Source organism: Bipolaris victoriae (assembly GCF_000527765.1).
Source record: "Bipolaris victoriae FI3 unplaced genomic scaffold scaffold_199, whole genome shotgun sequence".
Classification (NCBI taxonomy): domain Eukaryota; kingdom Fungi; phylum Ascomycota; class Dothideomycetes; order Pleosporales; family Pleosporaceae; genus Bipolaris; species Bipolaris victoriae.
This window is the reverse complement of record NW_014575193.1, coordinates 1-20,046: the sequence shown is the minus strand read 5'-3', so window position 1 is coordinate 20,046 and position 20,046 is coordinate 1. Positions and strand designations below refer to the sequence as shown.

Here is a 20,046-nt window from a genome sequence, read left to right as displayed (position 1 = left end):
TAGCGCAGAGACTTGTGACGTATTTTTGCCAATAGGAGGTGACTTTAACGCGATTACTAAGGTACGGGTATATACATCAGTATAAGGAGCCATAGTAAAAAAGATAGCTACGTAGTAGTAGGTAGACTGATTAGACAGCCCCTCAGCTCAAAGGTGGGAGTTGCGCCAAGAAGAGTTGCACCGAAGCGCCGAGATTAGCGTCAGACAATACTTTTGAAAGGCACCTCCGTAGTGAAGTCATCAAACCCCACCACACATCTGCCCCACCAAAGCTTTGGCGCGTCGCGTCTGCAAAGTATCGCCAAGGTTTCTCCCATCACCGCATCACAAACACAACCAATTCACACGAATCGTCAAATCTACTTACTACACAAATACACCATAATGCCGTCAATACCCATACAAATCGCCCCTTCCCCGCCAACACCAGCTCCCACCGAAAACCCTCTCCCCCATATCCTCCACACACCCTCCGGCCTAGCCCTCCTCGAAATCCAAGGCACAGTCCACTTCCCAGCACCTACAGACTCCTCCCAGCCGTCCACTCAAATCGGCAAACTCGTGTTTCCCCACTACAACCCAGACATCAATGACCCGAGTGACACCAAATGGATGAAGCGCGTGTACATGTACATTGGCAAGGGCCAACGTATGACGGGCGAATGTAAAAAGTTGGCGAATCCGATTGCTGTGTTGCGTAAGAAGGTCAGCGAGGATGGTGAAGAAGATGTGGATATGGGGGGTATGGCGGGTGAGGGTGAAGGGGTGAAAGAGGAGGAGCTGGAGATTGTGGAGGTGGTGAGATATAAGGTTGTTTTTTCTGCGAGGCCAGAGCCGATTACTGGGGTTACTGAGGTGTCATGATGAGGTTCTGCAGTGCTGGTTGTTGGGTTTTGTGGGTGGCTGTAGATGCCACCGAACATCCAAAGCGCAACGCGACAGGACGAAAACTACATCGACGTCGAATGCGCATATCGCGTGGGGGCGGCATTGATCGGACGGAAGCGCTAGATTTGACGGCCATGTCAGAGAAACTTACCCATCTCTCGGGACCGGTACCAGAGGCCTGCTCGATGGTAGTCGCCCGTACCCGCGCACCTGGTCCCAAGGCTGCACTCCAATTTCGGTGACATCCAGATACGATTACAGGATGCTAACTTGAATCACCTAAATTGTAGCCGGTTTTGGAAAATTAGCTTAGGTTCTACTCTGCATCATCCGCCATTGCCAGATCCGGAAGATGCGCCAGTAAAGTTTGATTGTTTTTAATCAAGCAATTTAAGCCTGCGCAAGCATATTGCTGACCCAGTATTTTTCTCGGCTTCCGGCCTTGTCTTGCGGGCATGGGGGGTACTTTATCCACTTTACGCGGCGACCACGGTCCGATGTTTAAAGGGTACGGACGCTGTTAGTTGGCATCACATGGTGCTTGTTTGAGCCAGATGAAACGTGCTGTAGTATAAATATCATGGTTGGTTCCTACAATATGGTTCACGGGTGTCGGACAAGGAATATCTTGTGTTTCTCTAGATTACTATTGACCTGTGATTGAAGGGCTTAGGATGCATTACACAACTACCGCTTTTCTGGCTTTACTAGCCGGCACCACGTCTGCCGCTGTCGGCGACTGGCAGCAATGTATGTTATTTACATCCATTCTGGTATATGGGCTAACTTCAGCGCAGGCGGTGGCATTGGTTGGAGTGGTCAAACAACATGCAATTCTGGTTCTGGATGTGTCAAGATAAAGTACATCGATTTGCAAAAAGATATGCTAGCCATTCCTAACCGTGTCCAGTGAATACTACTCCCAATGTCAACCCGGAGCAGCACCAGCACCCAGTCCCACACCGACACCGACGCCGACCCCATCAGCTCCAAGCAACTCAACTCCAAGCGAACCAGCCGCCAGCAGCGTGCCAGGCGGAACCGGACCCGGCACAACCCTCCAGGCGGGCTACTACTGGATCCGCGCCGTCGCCGCTCCCAACTTCCACAAGTACATCCAAACCAACCCGCTCTACTCCACTGGCCCCGCCCTCCTCGGCGACTACACCACCGCCGGCCAACTCCAAGTCGTCTCCGGCCAACTCGTGCAGCTCGTATCTGCACCCGGCGCCCCCGTCAAACTCCTCTATGCCAACGTGTCCCCCGAGCGTGTCATCAACAACATGTCCCTCGCCGTCACCTTTTCCGAGACCAAGAACACGTACGGCACGTTTGCATGGGGCGGCGACGACTTGCAGTGGACTAGCACGGATGTCACACGGCCGAACAAGAGCGCGTGGTACGTATGTACAGGCCAGAAGTTGTATATTAACCTGGGCAATTACTTGTATCAGACGCCGAGTGGGTGTGCAGATCAGACAATTCATTATTATAATGATAAGACGGCTAATGCATAGGTTGGGATTGGCATGAGATTGTATATACGGGAGGGGAAGAGATGGATTAGAGACGCCCTCGTTTATCAAATTTCAGTATAGAAGTATTTATCAAGTAGCGAGAATGGTTCCACGAATGCTACGTGTTGAACTAGCAATCCAGCGGTTCTCTTCTCGCTCCTTGAATCGGTGTTTTCGCACACAAGTACCATTGTTGTTACATGTATTCAACTTTGCCCACCCCCCCATTAAGCCTCTTCCGCCAAGAAACAAGGGATATATGCCCATCTAGCAAGTAATCTGGAAAGAATTCGTCGGCCCCTTCGTCTCGCACCTCCCGCCATTCTCCCTATGCACTTCCGCCGCGCCCGTGCAATCATCTTCCAAGTAAAGATTCACTGTTCCGTCCTCATTAGCATCCTTGCTTCCTTTTCCAAAATCTCACTCGTAATACAAGGATAGAACATACCTTGGCATGACGGAATCGTCGCGTCAAACGTCCGAATGTACGTGCTTCCGTTCCACATTGGGATGCACAGGTTGGGAGGCAGCTGGCTGCGCGTGTTGACGGAGCAGAAGGTGCCTGGGACGGGGCTGCAGTCTGTGCAGTTCCAGGTGGTGAAGGAGATGGAGTCGTAGGCTAGGGTTGAGGTGGCGAGGAGGAGGAGGGTGGAGATGGGGGTTGGGAGGTGCATTTTGAGGGTTATGAGTTTGTCTTTCACTTGGAGAAATATGTGGGTCTTGAAGAGGGGATTTGAAGAGTGTTGCTTTGGGCGTTTGGCAAGTAGAATGAGGAATTGGTTCTTTGTTCTTTTTTTCTCTTTCTCTCTTTATATGTTGCTTTCATGATTTCTCCAGGCGACCAGCGTGGCGGAAACTTCTATGTCACTGTTGCCCTTGGTGATGATGGTTGGACGAAATTTTCGTCCTTCAACATGACCGCCCAGGCTGACATGTTTTCTCTTGTTCGCGCTGACGTCTTGCACAGCCTCTGTCCCGTCTGTTGCTGTTGGGCTTACTTTGTAAAACACTTGGTTCTGTGACTTTGGCTGGTTGTTTTGTACTACGTATATTGGTAAGTGGATATAACCTATACATAATACAAAAGTTGCTTTGCGAGCGTTTTCCGAATCAGCAGTGATATGGCTAATAGGCTTTGCGAGGACGGTAGTGAGATTTGCTGACCAATTTTCGATTGGAGAGAAAAGAGAAAGAGGGTTTTTGGCTGTCAGATGATGTTCAAGGGCAGTTTTCTCGACGTAATGGTAGTGTTGGTGGCGGTGCTAGTTAGGTCATCTTCCCAAGATGCGATTGAATGTGTACGCGTACTAGTTATAGTTGGCACATCGCAAAATTCTCCTGCTTAGTTTCGATGCATCCACTTTCTCATTTTTTTTAGCGTCTATATTTCCTTTCAATGTTCCAAAAAGCAAAGAGGCTTATGCTTCCCGTGTTCTGCGTCGATCCAGCAGTGTAGCGCATGTCAGGGAGCAATGTCGTTGCCAGCGCATTGATCATCAGCTTCATCGAGTGACATTTTTATAAGCCAACCTGACTCTATATTTACATTTATGAGGTATTTTTGTATGTCTGATTGGAAATTCGGCTGCGTCAGTACATGCAGCACTCTTCATTTTGATGAAGCGACATTTTCATTCATTATTTCCACAGACATCTACACTCCCTGAGAATGCAAAGCGAGAAAGATAGGAGTCGATTATATTTCTGTGCGCGATTTTTATTTGTAGCTACATTGAACATACGTTTTGCTCAATTTCCAGCATGGATGACCCATCTTACACTTTCATCCATTTGGGCTTAACTCGTTTGCCTGTGGCTTGTTAACCCTCGGTATGATGGCTTCATAATGTCTAGAGCAAATTTGACCTCGAAAATGGTTGGTCAAACTCATTGTTATCTCGCAGGCACTGTGCTATAGACTGCATGCTGTATCTCGGAGCGTGCGTGTGCTGCTCCACCGGTCTGTTACTTCAGCCTTCTTCCGCTGCTATGTTTAATGCTGGATCGAATCACAGCCAAGACTAGTTGTCTTTAGGCTCGAAAGACGCGCAAAGCACTGCTAGGCTGTATTTAGTACACCTTCAAGCTTGAATGCCATTTGTTCTTCTCGTTTTCTAAGCGAGACGACGGAACGCCCTCCTGTGAGACTACTAAAGAGGCTGGCTGAAATGGTGTACGCCACTGAGTTTTGGTACACGAGCTTCTGGTACATGTTGTACTGGTAGAGTGTTTCAGGTGCAAATAGTCCGCAAATTCTCCAGTGCACATTATAGTTGTTTCGGAGTGTCCTTGAGGGTTTGCGCGTAGACAATGATAGTAGCAGATCACGCTGAATACCCAGCACCTGGCTTTTATCAACAGAAAAACAAACACGGGCTTGTATTTACATGAGACTTGGTATACGTATATACCTACAGTGCTGGTTCCAAATTGCAGTGTACATATTATTAGTATTCTCACTGATCTATTTTGGGTGTTACTTTGGAAGGGAGAGATCGAAACTTTACACGCACCGTCCTTCGCAAGGTTGTTAGGCAACCCAAGGAGATATGGCAAGTGGGCAGGGGTACAGTAGTCACTTTAGGCCGCTATGTCATATTCACAGCCGATAAGACTATTTAAAACCATGTGAATGTCTGAGTTGCCTTACAGATCACGCTCTCCATCCCCCTTCTTTACAAAATGTCAACTCATATCTCGAGCCAACAACTAGACGATGCGGTTTCCTTCACCGTGCCACTCTCAAAATATGATACAGATGGCCTTTGCATGAACTACACTTTGCGAAGACATAACTGGGAGGCCGAGGCCAATGCAGGATCCCATGAAGCAAGATTGGATTGGGCCAAGTATGTCGGGCCTACCGAGCAGTTTGGGGGATGCAGCCCTATCAATGGCAACTTTTCAGCCCTAGCTTTACCGCTCACAAAGCCTGAGCGTATGAGACTAGTTGCTTACGTGCTTGAATGTATGTCGCCCACCTCTCCGTGCATGGCATCACAACATTGCGATATTCTCTTTTCAATGTCAGTTCGCTAACTATTCCATAGATATATTCCTGCATGACAGTGTCATCGAACTTGAGTAGCTAGGTATGGTATGTTATAGCCTGCAAATCTTTTCATAACTTCCGATATACTGATTTGGAATTTTTGATCCGCAGGACGGTCAACACGATGACTTTGATCATCCCGAGCAACAAGAGTGGAAGGGTACAAATCCGACGCTAGGAAGAGCTCAGATACAAGCAAAGATTATGAAGGAAATCACATCAGTAGACCAAGCATGCGCGGAAAGATTCAAGAGGACATTCAAAGAAGCCATTGCTATCATTCTGCGTGAAAAGGGAAAACGATTTGGCTCCTTAGATGAGTACTTGGATTTCCGACTCATTGATGCCGGAACGTCGTGAGTATATTCACCTCCTTTCAGCTATTTTTCCAAATATATACTGATACAACGATAGCGTGATAGAGGCATTGTTACTCTTTGGCATGGGTGTGACACTTACCGAGGAAGAGGACGCCCAACTCGAACCCATCCGCAAACCAGGCTTCATAGCACTAACACTAGCCAACGACTACCTTTCTTTCGACCGGGAATACCTCGAGTTCTCAGATTCAGGGTAAGTGGGAACATTATCAAACGCTGTCTGGTTGTATATGCAGTGGAACGACGTGAACGTGGATGTCGCGAAAAGTGTGATACTGGACGTAACACGGCAGAACGAAGATATGTTTCTGGAGAACTGCACGCGTTACAGACGAGAAAATGAGAACATGTCGCAGAAGTTGAGCAGACATCTGTACGCCTTGGAGTACCAGATTAGTGGGAATGTGGTTTGGAGTTTGAACAGCCCTCGATACCATCCTGAAGCCAGATACGCTCCAAACGCCGGTCTGGAAGATGAACTGACAGCAAAATCAATGCCCGAAGCCCTGGGTATTAATTATGAAGCTCGATTTATCCGCAAGGCCGAAGAGTACCCAGATCAACCGAGCGTCATAAATCCTCATTTGAGGATTGTCAATTCACGGAAGTCTTCGGCTGAGACTTGTCTTACTACCTCTGATGAAACCGGATCGATATCAGACAGTAGTGACTCGCGCTCATCACTTGATTCGGCTTCCTCAAGCTCTGAAATCGAGCAGACGGTGGTTATTCGTTCCCCAAAGAGTGCGTCCTTGGACTCTAGGCATGCTAGAGCGCCAGTTGAATACATCAAGTCACTACCCTCTGGAGGTGCACGAGATGTCTTTATAAACGCATTGGCTATATGGCTCAATGTACCTCCACTGGCCGTATCGCGCGTCAAATCAATAGGAAATCGCCTCCACTCCGCATCCCTCATACTCGATGACGTCGAAGACGGGTCCAATCTTCGGAGAGGTGAGCCAGCAGCGCATGCTGTTTTTGGTGCTGCACAGACTATCAACTCAGGATGCTACGAGTTGGTAAGAGCGGTGGAAGAAGCTCGGCAGCTGGGCCTCGATTCTATCGAGATAGTCCTCGAAGGGCTTGACGAATTGCATGTCGGACGATCGTATGACCTTTACTGGACACAGAACAACTTGTGCCCGTCAGACAACGAGTACCTGGAAATGGTCAAGAAGAAGACAGGAGGGTTGTTTCTACTCCTCACGCGACTCCTTCTCACTTGTTCGACGAGCAAAAAGTTCAATAAGCACATAATATCTGATGTTGAAGATCTTGTAAGCCTTATCGGGATACAGTACCAGATTCGTGACGACTACCAAAATCTTTGCTCCAAAGACTATGCCGAGAAGAAGGGATTCTGTCAAGATTTGGACGAGAGCAAGTTTTCTTTTCCGCTAATACACGCGTTGAACGTACAGTCGGAAAGTACTCACCTACTGCGTGAGCTTCTTCAACGGAGAAGAGATGCGGGACACCTCTCATATGAGCAGAAGAAGCTTGTACTCAAGCAACTTGACCGCATAGGTAGTATGTCATATACGCGCGAGACATTGAAGCGGCTAGAAGGTTAGATATACAAAGGTGTGAAGAGGATTGAGGATGCTACGAAGACGGAAAACTGGGTCCTGAGAGCTCTGTTGCAAAGATTGGAGGTATGAATGTAGATGGAGTATATTTCCGTAGCGTGCTTTTCCTACTCATGTCAAATTTATGTCTGCATACAGATGATACTCCAAGTAGAGATTACCATCGGATTGTTTTTTTAGAAAGCAAAGACTTCCACAAGCTGGAAGTGTTGTTGTGATGATCATATCGCATCGGTAGCTGAGGGCCATTACCTGCACTAGCTTACTACCTAAATCAGGCTAGCCGATCGACGAGTCAAGTATGGCATCATAGATCGTGTGTGGACCACCTTTCAGAAGCCTTACTAACAGCCAAACAATATTCTTGTCATGGCCTTCTCTGTTGTCTGCTCATTACACGTACAACAATGCCACCATGGTCGCTGATATCACCAGCCTCGCGAGGCATTGGATTTGCGCTCGCGAGAAGGGTCTTGCAAACCACGAATGCGCCGGTCGTTGCGACAGCACGGAAGGACTTGGACAAGACCAAAGCAGAGCTCCTTGATGGTCTTGATGTGGACGAAAAAAGACTCAACGTTCTAAAACTAGATGTTCTCGGTACCTAGAAACTGCATCCAAATTACTCCAAAGCATCCACTGATGACGGTGAAGATGAACAGACAATCGCAGATACAGCGGCGGCGTGTAAAAGTCAGTTCAGCGGCAGCTCGAATCAGCTTCAGCTGGGGTTGATAGTACCTGGAATACTCTTTCCGGAGAAATCGCCTACCCAGATTAATGCCGATGATGCGCTGTTGACTTTTCGAACCAATACTTTGGGTCCAATGTTGATGCTCAAACATTTCTCATCCTTCCTGCCAAGAAAGTCTCACACCGTTGACAGAGAGCAAGAAGAGATGAATGGTTTACCAAGCATAGCTACGATGGCTATCATGTCAGCTCGTGTTGGTAGCATCAGTGACAATCGTCTCGGAGGATGGTACAGTTACCGCGCATCTAAAGCGGGTGTCAATCAAACAGTAAAAACATTCGATAATCATCTTCGTACTGCGTCTGGAGAGAATGCAATGGCAGTGGCTTTACATCCAGGCACCGTCAAGACCGGTTTAAGCAAGGACTTTTGGGCCAATGTCAAAAAGGAAAAGCTATTTGAGCGCGAATGGGTTGCTGAAAGACTTATCGACGTCATCAAGCAAGTGGGAGTCGAAGGACGAGGGAAGTGTTGGGATTGGGATGGGAAGGAAGTACCTCCTTGATTCGTGTGTGCAGAAGCAGGCGTAATTGATCTCTGCTTGCTACGGCCTGCATGGCCAAAGAACCGTGTTGTTTCGCCTCATACATCACATAATTTCTCATCTAACACAGCGTCCCAACAGCATTTAAATTCACATATATCGTTATCCGCCTGCCGCCTACAGATCGCAATAATGACAGTTCACTAACAGTCATGTAGCAAGACATGTGATGAGTCGGAACATGAGTCTGTTTCACATCACACATACCAAGATCGTATTGCAAAAGATTATCTAGGATAGTAATCTGTTTGCAATATGATCGTAAACAGGGTCTTCTCCACTCTAGCCTAACCGAGTAGCACTCTCAGGTTGAACAGGCAGGCCACAAACACTCGCAGACGGTTGACGTATGACTGACTCCGAGAGCAGATCACAGAGCGCATCTTACTATGAACAGCTCTTTAGTTATCTCCGACCAGTTTCCGTTATGCTACTCACGCTTTGAGGATACGTTTGAGAAAGCCTTAATGACAGGTAGCCCACAATGTTCTAGGCCATTTCTCAGCTTCGTCAAAAGTCGATTTCGACTTCATTTACCGTCATGCCGTATGAATTGAGTTTATTATCTCCGATCCGCCGTTAGCGAATAAAATCGTTATTTCTTAGAAAGAATGGTGGGCCACGCCCCAACCTGCTAGAATCGGGTATAAAAAATGACTTGAAAGTCAGGGTAATGAATTAGACGAAGGGCCTATACTGAAACCTTGGGCTTGTAGCTGTAAGATATCTGTAAGCGAACCCCCACTTTCGAACCTAAAAAGGGTTATCTAGTAATATATATTAATTTGTCAATAGGTATACGCCCATTGGGTGTGACAACTAGGTCAACTGTGGTTGCGACGAAGGCAGCAGAATAATGAATTATGGTTGCAACGAGGACACGGGTCACTCAGCGCAGCACATTGCTACCTACAAATTAGCCATATCTCACGTATCCTTCTCTTTCATTACATCGCCGCCACAAACGAATTTCAATTGCGCCTCAAAACGATGTGGTTAGTCGCCTTATGGCCCTCCTCGCTGTGATTCTCCCCTATAAGGCTCAATCCGCCGGATTAGCTACTGATTGCAGTCGACATCTTCTCGAGCCTAATAACCATCTCGCACCGACATCTGCCATCTCATGTATCAAAGGACCTGGAGAAGTGAATACCTCGTTGTATGAGGGGTCTTGGAAAAAGTCCATCGAAACGGTATTACCCTAATAGGTATATTGAGATCAATAAGGTTAGGATCCGCGTGCGCAAGGACAGTTACACTGCCCTAATCAAATACATGAACGCACTCAGCATTTGTGCATCAAAACGTATACAGAACCGCAAACAGGTACCAGTGTGGGGACTGAACGAGTACATACGGGGAAAGACCAACAGGCCGTTCCCGAACCGACGGAAAGACGTTCAGAAGCGATATTATTTCAAAATACCATCTTCATACGTTGGTCTGAGAGGAGGTGCCTCCTCGCCCGATGATGACGATTCCGGAACCCACAGGGTTGGTGGAAATGATAATGTCTCGGACCAATCATCGGATAGAGACGATTCCCTATACCGGGTCGATATCCAAGGAGGTCTAAGCGATCAGCCTGCTGATGCCTCGTATGAAAATACCAATAGGAATTCTGCCGACACGGATAACTTGGAAAATCACATGGCTCCAAACAGTGCGGTTGTCAACGGCTCAGACGAACCTCACTATAATGGCGCTCCCGCAACACAAGGTCACAGGGAAGATGGCACCTCGGATGGAGAATTCAATGGGGACTTTATCGAATCCGGAGACGTGAGTGGTCATGTTCTTCGAAATGGTATGTCTGGTCATGTCTCTAACGAAATCTGCTATAATGGTGCTCCCGTACTCCCCGGGGATTACATGGATAGCGATGCCTCAAATGAATACACTAACAACACTGCCTTAGTACCTACACACCGGAACCATCATGTGCCTCAGAACACCACAATTACCAATGGCGCGGACGACAATTTCTCTAGTAGTAGAAGCGCTCGCCCATCGCTCGGCCGCATGGCTGACGATGCTCCCGGCTCCCAGCTCACCAGCGTCAGCACCTTACCCCCACCAAGCAGCCGAACCTCACTCTCCTCGCACCGCTCACGAATCGACAGCCTCCGCGATGCCCAGCAGGAAGAAGACGACTACGTAATAGACTGGTGGCTCTGCGAACCCCTCGGCCGCACCCCTTCAAACGCAACACACACTTCCAGCCTCGCCTCCTCTCGCGACCGCGAATACCTCGCTCACCACCCCCATCATCATGAACAACAAGATCCCTCCTCACACGCCCACTACAACCCCCTAGCCGGCTACTACGACGAAAACGACGACCGTCAAGACTCCAGCACTAATACCCCTGGCCTAACCCTCTTCCCCCCACCCCCAAATAGCCTTCTCTCCCGAATCCCGTATCTAGATCCCGGTCCTACCGAGAATATCTGGCCCCCGAACCCGGGTCCGCCGAATTTGGTCTCGCACTCGAGACGTGTCTCGGGGATTACGGTTGGTCGTCTACCACCGTCACCATCACCGTCACCGCTGCAGCTATCGCGGCCGCTGCCGGTAATCACAGACACTACGACTACGGCGGCGGATAGTAGGACGAGATCGCTTGCTAACGCACGTCATCAGAGGAGGAGAAGGAGGCGAAATGCAATCTTTACTCGGTTGCGGGCGACTTGGCGCGGTGTGAAGCCCGGGGTTATCACAGTTTGGACGTGTGATGTCTTCAAGAGACGTTGAAGTTTTTGAAATTCTTTTTTTTCCTTTGTTTTCTCAAAAGTTTGGATGAACGGTTACATCAACCGTTTGGGAAAGGGGGGGATGGTTCGGTTGCGGAGTCTTTTGTTCACATTGTTTTCTCTCTTACTTACTCTTTGTCATATCTGTGATGTTTTTTTTTAGATTGCAGAACGATAACGTAGAGTTCTTTTTTTTGCGGGAGAGGGGTGGGAACGGGACACGGTGCGATGGTTTGAAGTTTCTTTGTGATTTCGGGGGGAAGGGGGGTTTATTTTTCCTTTCCATTCTGAGATGGAAAGGAAAAGTGTAGATAGTGATTTTTACCCTTTTTTTCGTAGATCATTACTGAGTTGATTGGTGAGTTTAAGAGCAATATTAGGTTCTTGAACTGAGTTTCCCCCCATCTTTCCTTTCTGGCTTATGCTTTAGGTTTTTAGGTAAACGATATACTCAACGAAAACCTTGTGGTTTCCATAGTTTTGAACACAGATACGGAGAAACAAAAACTTTAATTCCGATGAACTGGGGGGAGGGGGGGGTTGGAGTGTAAAGTCTTTTGTTCAGAATGAGTATGTCGAACCGATCCTCACCTGCCACAAATGACGCACCCACGATGTTGTGCCTGAAAATCAATATTAAAAACTCGTCATGTGTGAACGATACTTGAAGAGAACTACTTTACAAAAGTACCTAACCCCCCATACGCACCGACCACAGCCCCGGCAAGCACTACCACACTCTTCATCCAACAAACCCAACTTCCTCCAACGCCTACGTCACCAATCCAATCAAAGAAACACCCCAAGGGATATATCCGCCCAACACATACTCTCTTTCCCCAGAAAAGCAAAACAAACAACAATAAAAAAAATCTAACACGGAAATAATCCCCCCCAACCTACGCAAACATGACGCCAACAACAACAACAACAACAAGAACGACAACAACAACCCCAGTACCGGCCTCGCTCTCTCTCTCCGCCGCCCCAACCCCAACCCAACCTCCAAGAAACTCTAAAACACGCGCCCCGTCTTCCCCCCTCCCTCTCCCCCAACCCCTTGCCTCCATAGCACCAGGTAAGGAAACCCAGCAACCCCCCTCCCCACATTCAACCCTCCACCTTCAATAAAACAAACCCAGTCCAAGTCCGCATAACACATTACATACGCACTCACGGCACGCAAGCCACCCCACCCGCCTCCCCACTTGCCCGCAGCGCAGCGCAAGCCACCAAAGCAAAGCAAAGCAACGCAAAAAAAAAATCGAAATCAAAGAGCCAGTGCTCAATATTTTATTTTTGCTTTACTCTACTTTGCTTTGTGTCCTTCCGCTGCCTCTACCTACTAGAGCTACTAGGTGTTAAAAAAAAAGGCATTCTTAGATCTGGCTCTGGCGCGACTACAAGCCGAGAGGCAGAAATGGACCGTCCGGCCCCCATCTAGACCCTTTCCCCACTTCTCTACTTACCTACCGTAAAGAAAGTAAGAGCAAATAGAAAGTGTAAAACAAAAAAAATCCTTTCAGCTACCAACTTACCACGCGCCTATGTGGCGTCCATTTTTTCTGCTGTCTTGGTGAGGGGAAAGGGAAAGGGGGGGGGGGAGGCAAAGCCGGGCGCTAGGCTCTTTTCCGATGCACGAGATACGGTACGCTAGTGCTTTTAGTTTTCTTGTTTGCGAGGGCACAAAAAGTGGGTTCCATTGAGGGAAAGGAGGGATTTTGGTGGATGGGGCTGCGGTGACGTTGCGCGGCTAGTGGGGTGGGGGGAAGAAGGGAAGGGAAGGGAGGAGGAGAGGGCGGGCGTTATCAGAGTTTGATTTATTGTTTTTGGTGGATGGAGAGGAGAGGATCACAGGAGGGAAGGGAGGGGGGGAATCAGGAAAAAGATGGTAGCGTCGGGTACGCTCACCGCTCGTCATGGCGTTTCTTCCTTCTTTCTCGTCTTTCTTGCTTCTTGTTCTTTTTCCCCTCCAGCTTACTCAGGGACTTGGCGTGGTGCCTGTGACTTGGCTGCGGAATGGAATATGGGCACCACAAGTCATGTGCATTTGCTGAGAAGGTTAGGCGCTGGTGTTGCTATTGGCCTGCGCATTAAAAAAAAAAGGCGTTTGCCGTAGTGTAAGCTGAAAGGGAAAAGGAAGAACGTTCAGGTGAGAGTCTCAGATTGGACATGTTGGCACATAGGGAGAAGGAAATGTGACTGCGAGTGCCTGTCTGTGGCTTATGTGCCAGAAGCTAGTGGTGTGCAAGGGATAAGCTGGGGAGACGTTTTTTTTCCTTTGATGGCGGCAGTAGCAGCAGCAGTGTTAAGCGGGATTCACTTGCTAAACTGACTTTCGCTTTCCCATGATTAACTTCCCGCTCGCTCGACCTTATTGTTCAATGTGGGTTTTGTTTAGCAAGATCTTGGGGTCCTCCGTATACCGGCAGTTTGAAGACTCATCAATGCATATGTACGGCTGTCGCGGCCGGACAACGGAACAGAAGTGGATGATGATGACATTAAGAGGGCCCCAACGATACGTGGCATTCGGCATCGCATCGGATACAGACAGGCACATGTCCTGCGGTTGCTTCCTGTGCTTGGTCAAGGGGGGGTGCCACCGTGAGAACGCACGGAAGAAATGGGTCCAGGGTCTTATTCCTTTGCGCACTTGAACGGACGAGCGATTGGATAGAAGAGACAAGGGTGGAAGGAAGGGAAGGGGGAGACCTACGGATGGCCACGCGATATGCGTGCGTGCCTTGGCTCTTTTTGCCGCAAATACCACCGTGGCGCGGTTGACGTTACTGCCATGGATGTGATGAAAGCAACAGGAATAGTATGGAAGTACGTAACATGGGTCGGTTCCTCTTGGGGGGAAGTGTGGTGGAAGTCGCCGTCTCTCGCTCCGCTCCTCCGACAATCCATCATGTAGCTCACCCTCATCTCTCACACAGCCAGGAATCCATCGGTAAGATTTTTTGCTCGAGCGAATGACCAAGGCACTACCTGGTCTAAGTACTGGCCAGGACAGCGCACAGTGTGTATTTCGGACCTGCACGCTCCGAACCAAAGCTGAAAAAGAGAAGAGGAAAAAAAAGATCGGAAAGGAAAAAGAGCGGTACACTAGTGATGGGCTAAGCTGAGGCGTGAGATTGGAGAGAGCAAGGACAGGGTCTCTAGCCTATGATAGCCTCTTTTTCTGACTCAGTTTGCGCGACACAACACATGGCGGCGGCCGACGGCCCCATGCTCGAAACGTGCTTCCCATTCCTTGTGTCCCGCACCGTCCCGTGACAAGCCCTTGCCCCAAACGTCGTTTTTCATTGCTTTTTCGCTTGCAGTGGGAACGCCCCATGTCATTGTCCCCAATGGGTAGTTCCGAGGAAGGATTGTTTGTATGATAAGTATGCGGGGGGCCTCGGAATACACGGGTCTGATACCAGGTTCGAGACATTTCACGTGTAGACTTGAGTGATGCGGCCCCGTGTGTGCGCGTGCTGCGGGAGAGGGAATGGGAAAGGGTGCTGGGCCGTTGCGGTTCGTGCCTGAAACGGAGAACAGGCTGAAAGCGAATCGTGACAGGTCCGTCTACGTACCCTTGCCAATCCTTCTTGCCCATCTCACGGAATCAATAAACCCAACGGAGCCCAGCAACCAAGATCAAGTCAGACAGGAAGAACCTTGAACCTGGCCTCTATAATAGCTCCTTGCGTGGGAACAAGTTTCTGTTTCACTTTCGGAGGAAAGGATTGTCAGGGCAATGAATTCTAGTCGTGTGCTCCGGCGTATGCTCCTTTCACCTGATGTCAGTTTTCGAATTCTTCTTTTCGGCTCGACAAACAGCTATAGCTGCAGAGCGAACAAATCGTCGTTTGCGAGTGCGGCATTCATGTATTGAAGTCGTATTCGTTCTTGGGTCAGTGGGGAATTGCCCTGCATCTTGTGCTCGGCCAAGTACTTTAGGTATTTGTTGGACGCCCTATGACGGCTGCCGACTTGTCCTAGTAGCATCGCGGCTCAAACTTTGCTTCTCGCTCCGTTCCGTTAATCCACTTAGAATGTGTTGGATGAAGGTTATTGTACGCTACAATAGCGAGCCCCATCTAGCTAGTAATGTTAGAAACCCCCTCAATTCGACAGCCGTAATAGCACATACATGTACTACACGGCTGGTTCGCTTCATGGGCTGATCATGTGCACGCCGGCAGCCGACGGGAAGACAAAACGTAACCTTTCCGTACTTGCTTTGGTTGGCCTCGGCCATGGATAGTAGTAGAAAGATTGTGATAGCGCCACCAAGCGTTGACTTGACATGACCGGATCATCATCTGGCCGCCCGACACAGACACACCAACGCCACAAGACGTCGGTACACTAAAGCTCAGGACCAACAAGGTCCTTTGTCTTCCCTGCATCTGACAACCCTCTGCTCCAAGCGCCATAGCGCCTCTTCCCGTGCCCTTCCAGTTGTCAGAAGCAATCACCCCCTCCAGACTAGATGGCGACGGCGGTACTGCTACCGTACAATGCATCAGGCCCATATCTCTGTACCATGTAATAGTGCGGCGCTGAACCAAGCCCAATGATGTGAATCTCGATGCAACTCGAGCAGCATCGCGCTCGCACTCGCAGTCGACCGGCTGGACGCTCCGTGCCGTACCGGTGTCAAATGGCTTGACCGAGCAGTTATCGTTGCCGAAAGATCCCGATACGGAATCGCGGCTTGAGGACTTTTCTGATCAATAGCGTTTGTCTGGCGTGATGAGTGTGGCGGCTGCCGGACGCACAGGCTGGTGCGACCATCGGGTGTCAGTTGTGCCAGTCATGCGTGTAATGAGCAGAGAGGCCTGGTACGATGGACAGTCGAGCTGCAAGACATGTCCAGTTTCCCTGGTACTTGGATCGATCGAGAACCGGGTGCCGGAATGAGAATGAGCAGAACAAGTGCGAAGTGTGTGGTCCAAGCTGTCCGTGGCGGGTGGTTACTTTTCTCTTCTGTGGGGGGTGGGAAGCGGTATACACGGAAAAGGAAGGCACTACACGTGCGTATCCGTCCTCGTACTCGGATCGACCCTGCGTTGCTCGTGCTTATGTTGGTGTGCAACCAAATGTAAGTACACCACGTTCTCTTCCCCCCCCCTCCCCCAAATGAATGTGACTCAGCATGGTAGTGGTGGTTACATACATGGTAGTAGCAACGTTAGTGTAAGCTGACACGCAAAGGAAGACATACTCTTCACCGTTGACCAAGACAACCAAAGCCCAGTAAGCATTACACCATCAAACGTCTTCAATTTAGATAGCTAGTCCAAAACGTAACAAGAGTAAAAAACCAAGAAAAACAAGTACTACATAACGTTGCTGCTGATGACCCATTTGCCTTTGGACGTGTCTTTGCGAGTAAAAATTCAGATAGCCGCCCACCAGTGAGAAAGATCCCAGACAGAATAGAGAGAAGTTTAGAATGCGGTAGAGACAGTTAGAAGAAGGGGAATATAGCAACCGCACCTAAATGGATAACATGAACCGTAACAAACATGTACAAAAAAGCACAAACTACCACTACCCCAGCCAATGCAGTGAAGCACGTAAAGAGCTGGTTCGACCCAGGCCTTGAGATGATGCCACTATCAACCAAGCCTCCGTGACATAATGCAACCCTCCAGTTCTAAAAGCTTGCAGGAAAAGACAGAATACCACCCAGTTTAGTAGCTTATGTTCAAACAGAACAGCCGGAATCGAGCGCTTGCCGCCAAACGTTAAAAATATGCTACACTCACTCCGAGGGACCCGAATGAGCGCGCACATTGTCAGATTAGCAACCTCCGCACTCGAGATGATAGGAAAACAGAGAAAACAAAAAACAAAAAACAAACCCCGGAAATGACAGTGAGGTAGATCTTTCAGTATTAAATAGAAAAGTCTCGATGCTCTTTATCGCCGTTTAAAAGCAGAATTCCGCCCAGAAAGCATGCTGTTACCAGCCAGAACTCCTTGCGATAGCAGATGTCGACAGGACAGGAAGAAAGGTTGTTACACGAGGAAATCGAGTAAAGGTCGTGTCGCAATCAATCGAAATATTTTGCTGTAATTTTTCCCTTTGCTTGATCCAGGTTGTGTGTAGCGCTCTCGAAAGACCAGCTTCAGAGCATTGCCTCTGATTCGAGACAAAAGATTTACATGGGTCGGCGATTGAGCATATTGAGCATGGACGAGTCGGTCGAGCTGCGAGCCGGGCCATTGTCGGTTACTAGGTCGTTAATACGCATGCTCGGCCTTGCCGAAGCTTGCGATGTGGGCGGTGGTGGCGTGCGGCCATCGCTGCGGGGTGGTGGAGGCTGTAGAACACCGTTTGTTTGAGGAGGAGCGCCGTAGTAGGGTGTGGGCGGAGCACCGGGCGTCGTGGGCGCTTGTGAATGTGGCGAAGACGAATTGCGACTTGGCTCGTAGCGATAAGCGCTCTGTGGGGAGCCCTGGCGCGGCGGTTGTGCGGCGTAGTAGGGTTGGGCGGGTGGAGGACCAGACGAATATGCGGTTGGTGGGTTTGCTGTTGGAGCAGCCGATGTTAGAGATGGTGGCTCTGGGTAGGCATACTCTGGTCCTGTGCCTCGATGAGGAGCCTGTGACGCTGAGCCAGGATGTGGCGGAGGCAAGGTTGGAGTGTGAGGCTCTGGGTGGAGCCTCTTCCTGCCAGCCATGGCGTCACGGCTTGCCTCATCTGGTGAAGCACCTGGTGGACCATATTCAGAATGAGCTTGGTACGGACCTGCAGTTGGGCTGGGCAGATATTGCTGCGGACGCGCCGGCTGGCCATAGGGCTCACCATGGCTAGCAGGAGGAAGAGGCTGGCCATAGGCGCCATACATGGGTGGCGGTTGGCCAACACCTCGCCAGACGGTGTGGGCAGGAACAAAAGCCTGAGTCTGTGCGGAAACGGGTGTGAAGATGCAATCTTGGTTGAACCTCATACAGTTGGAGCAGCGGCCGTCCTCTGTCGCCTCGAAGCCCGAGCATCGAATCTATGGGTCAGGGTAAGCTATGTTATCTCGATGCATTGCGTTGGGCGATCAAGTACCTTGCGGCGTCTGCAGTACCGGCAGGCAATGGCAGTGCGCTGGCGAGGAGCTGGCGGCTGGTGGTGCTGCTGGACATATTGCGGTGGTGGAGGAGGCTGCTGGCGGTATGGATCTGGTGGAGGAGGAGCACGCGTCCACTCATTGGGACCTGGGAGACGGTAGGGCTGGGGGTGCGGGTGCTGATATTGAGGATGTTGAGCCATGTCGGGTCGTGGCTCTTGGGGCGGTGGAGGAGGAAGCGTGGTGTTCATCTGGGTTGACGTCAAATGTCAGCAAGCTGTCACCCAGAAGACGAGATGACGTGGGCACTACCAGTGCTGATTTGCAAGGCTCGCGTAACAGGCAAGAGAGGACGAGCGAGCACAAGAGCGACTTACATGGGGAGGCGGCGCATAAGAGCCATTCGCAGGCTGCTGCGAGGTAGGCGGCTGCCAGTGGGTGGGAAGCTGGCCTTGGCCACCCTGGTGAGGGAACATTGCTCGCGGACGAGTGGCGGTAACGGTAGGCGAGATTGTGTAGGTGGGTGAATGTGAGTAAGAGAGGCAGAGAGAGAGAGAGTGTGTGTGTGTGTGCGCGAGGGAGAGGGAGAAGGAGAAGGAGAGAGCGTATGTGTGTGTGTGCGGTGAGTGTGAGTGTGTGTGAGAGAGTGTGTGTGCGGGCCGTCTAATTCGATGGCGGGCACAACGTGGTGCCTGTCAATCACACGCCGCTCTTGACCAGTGCAACACACAGATGGGCCAGCCTCGACGTCAAAGGAAGTGGGAGAGACGTTGGTTTTGGTCTGGTGGTGCGGGAGATCCTCTGGGGCGGGTGAGGTGTCACAAAATACTGGCAAGCGGGCCGCAAGGTCGGCTGTTGCTGCAGGTGAGAAGAGAAGGCAGAGCAAATTGGGCACTTGTTGCAGAGCCAAGCCGAGGTGGGCGGATCGGAGGAATGGGGCGAGGGGGGTTGTGCACACAGGACAAGGGCGGTGGGCGACTGGGCTGGTTGGACGTGTCTTGGGGTCGGGGGTGCGTCAGCTTGCGAAGGGGGCTGTCGTAGGTTGAGGGAAAGGCTGTGGAGGTGAAGGCTTCTCGAAGCGCGTGGAGGAGACGGGACCCAAGAGCGTGGAAGCGAAAAAGGAGATTCAGGTTGGAGCGGCCGCTATTACACTACCCACCGCGTGCCCGAGAACTCAACCTTCTCGCCGCTTCTACTAGGATGGCGTTTTTATCCCTGCCCGCCCCATGCAGCGACGACGGCGACGGTCCGCCAAACGCGCTAAAGGCCATGCGGCATCCTCACTTGCATTGGACGTGCAGCCACACACCACCCGCCTGCAGCAGCATTAGCAGCAGCAGCAGTAGTAGTAGTAGCAGCAGCATCAGACGCAGACGGGCGAAGGCAAGAGAAGGCCCTGGAGCGGCGCCGGCGGATCGATGGCCTGGTGGTGGTGGTGGCAGTGGGCATAGCCGCGGCTGTAGGTGTAGCATCGCATCACGCCTCCCTTCCCTCCCTCCCTC

At 50.2% G+C, this 20,046-nt stretch overlaps 8 protein-coding genes across 8 annotated transcripts; 5 read left to right on the top strand and 3 right to left on the bottom strand.

Moving 5' to 3' along the window:
* Positions 1-384: 384 nt before the first annotated feature.
* Positions 385-864, top strand: COCVIDRAFT_115667 (hypothetical protein; the record flags this gene model as incomplete). The annotated part of the gene is made up of 1 exon (XM_014694875.1): positions 385-864. One exon carries the CDS (start codon positions 385-387, stop codon positions 862-864), a length of 480 nt encoding a protein of 159 aa, XP_014550361.1.
* A 698-nt stretch (positions 865-1,562) lies between these two features.
* COCVIDRAFT_43095 (carbohydrate-binding module family 1 protein) lies at positions 1,563-2,405 on the top strand (the record flags this gene model as incomplete). The annotated part of the gene is made up of 3 exons (XM_014694874.1): positions 1,563-1,638; positions 1,686-1,749; positions 1,799-2,405. 3 exons carry the CDS (start codon positions 1,563-1,565, stop codon positions 2,403-2,405), a joined length of 747 nt encoding a protein of 248 aa, XP_014550360.1.
* Positions 2,406-2,672: 267 nt separating this feature from the next.
* Positions 2,673-3,079, bottom strand: COCVIDRAFT_31876 (hypothetical protein; the record flags this gene model as incomplete). Its single annotated transcript, XM_014694873.1, has 2 exons — positions 2,673-2,782; positions 2,854-3,079. The coding sequence occupies 2 exons, from the start codon at positions 3,077-3,079 to the stop codon at positions 2,673-2,675; spliced, it is 336 nt and encodes a 111-aa protein (XP_014550359.1).
* A 2,008-nt stretch (positions 3,080-5,087) lies between these two features.
* Positions 5,088-7,414, top strand: COCVIDRAFT_31875 (hypothetical protein; the record flags this gene model as incomplete). The annotated part of the gene is made up of 5 exons (XM_014694872.1): positions 5,088-5,373; positions 5,456-5,475; positions 5,569-5,813; positions 5,872-6,030; positions 6,169-7,414. The coding sequence occupies 5 exons, from the start codon at positions 5,088-5,090 to the stop codon at positions 7,412-7,414; spliced, it is 1,956 nt and encodes a 651-aa protein (XP_014550358.1).
* Positions 7,415-7,836: 422 nt separating this feature from the next.
* Positions 7,837-8,688, top strand: COCVIDRAFT_115685 (hypothetical protein; the record flags this gene model as incomplete). The annotated part of the gene is made up of 2 exons (XM_014694871.1): positions 7,837-8,029; positions 8,084-8,688. The coding sequence occupies 2 exons, from the start codon at positions 7,837-7,839 to the stop codon at positions 8,686-8,688; spliced, it is 798 nt and encodes a 265-aa protein (XP_014550357.1).
* Positions 8,689-9,734: 1,046 nt separating this feature from the next.
* Positions 9,735-11,481, top strand: COCVIDRAFT_21165 (hypothetical protein; the record flags this gene model as incomplete). Its single annotated transcript, XM_014694870.1, has 2 exons — positions 9,735-9,886; positions 9,936-11,481. 2 exons carry the CDS (start codon positions 9,735-9,737, stop codon positions 11,479-11,481), a joined length of 1,698 nt encoding a protein of 565 aa, XP_014550356.1.
* Positions 11,482-15,658: 4,177 nt separating this feature from the next.
* Positions 15,659-15,910, bottom strand: COCVIDRAFT_115669 (hypothetical protein; the record flags this gene model as incomplete). The annotated part of the gene is made up of 1 exon (XM_014694869.1): positions 15,659-15,910. The coding sequence occupies one exon, from the start codon at positions 15,908-15,910 to the stop codon at positions 15,659-15,661; it is 252 nt and encodes an 83-aa protein (XP_014550355.1).
* A 1,734-nt stretch (positions 15,911-17,644) lies between these two features.
* Positions 17,645-19,020, bottom strand: COCVIDRAFT_21164 (hypothetical protein; the record flags this gene model as incomplete). The annotated part of the gene is made up of 3 exons (XM_014694868.1): positions 17,645-18,487; positions 18,544-18,795; positions 18,922-19,020. 3 exons carry the CDS (start codon positions 19,018-19,020, stop codon positions 17,645-17,647), a joined length of 1,194 nt encoding a protein of 397 aa, XP_014550354.1.
* Between the last annotated feature and the right edge of the window lie 1,026 nt (positions 19,021-20,046).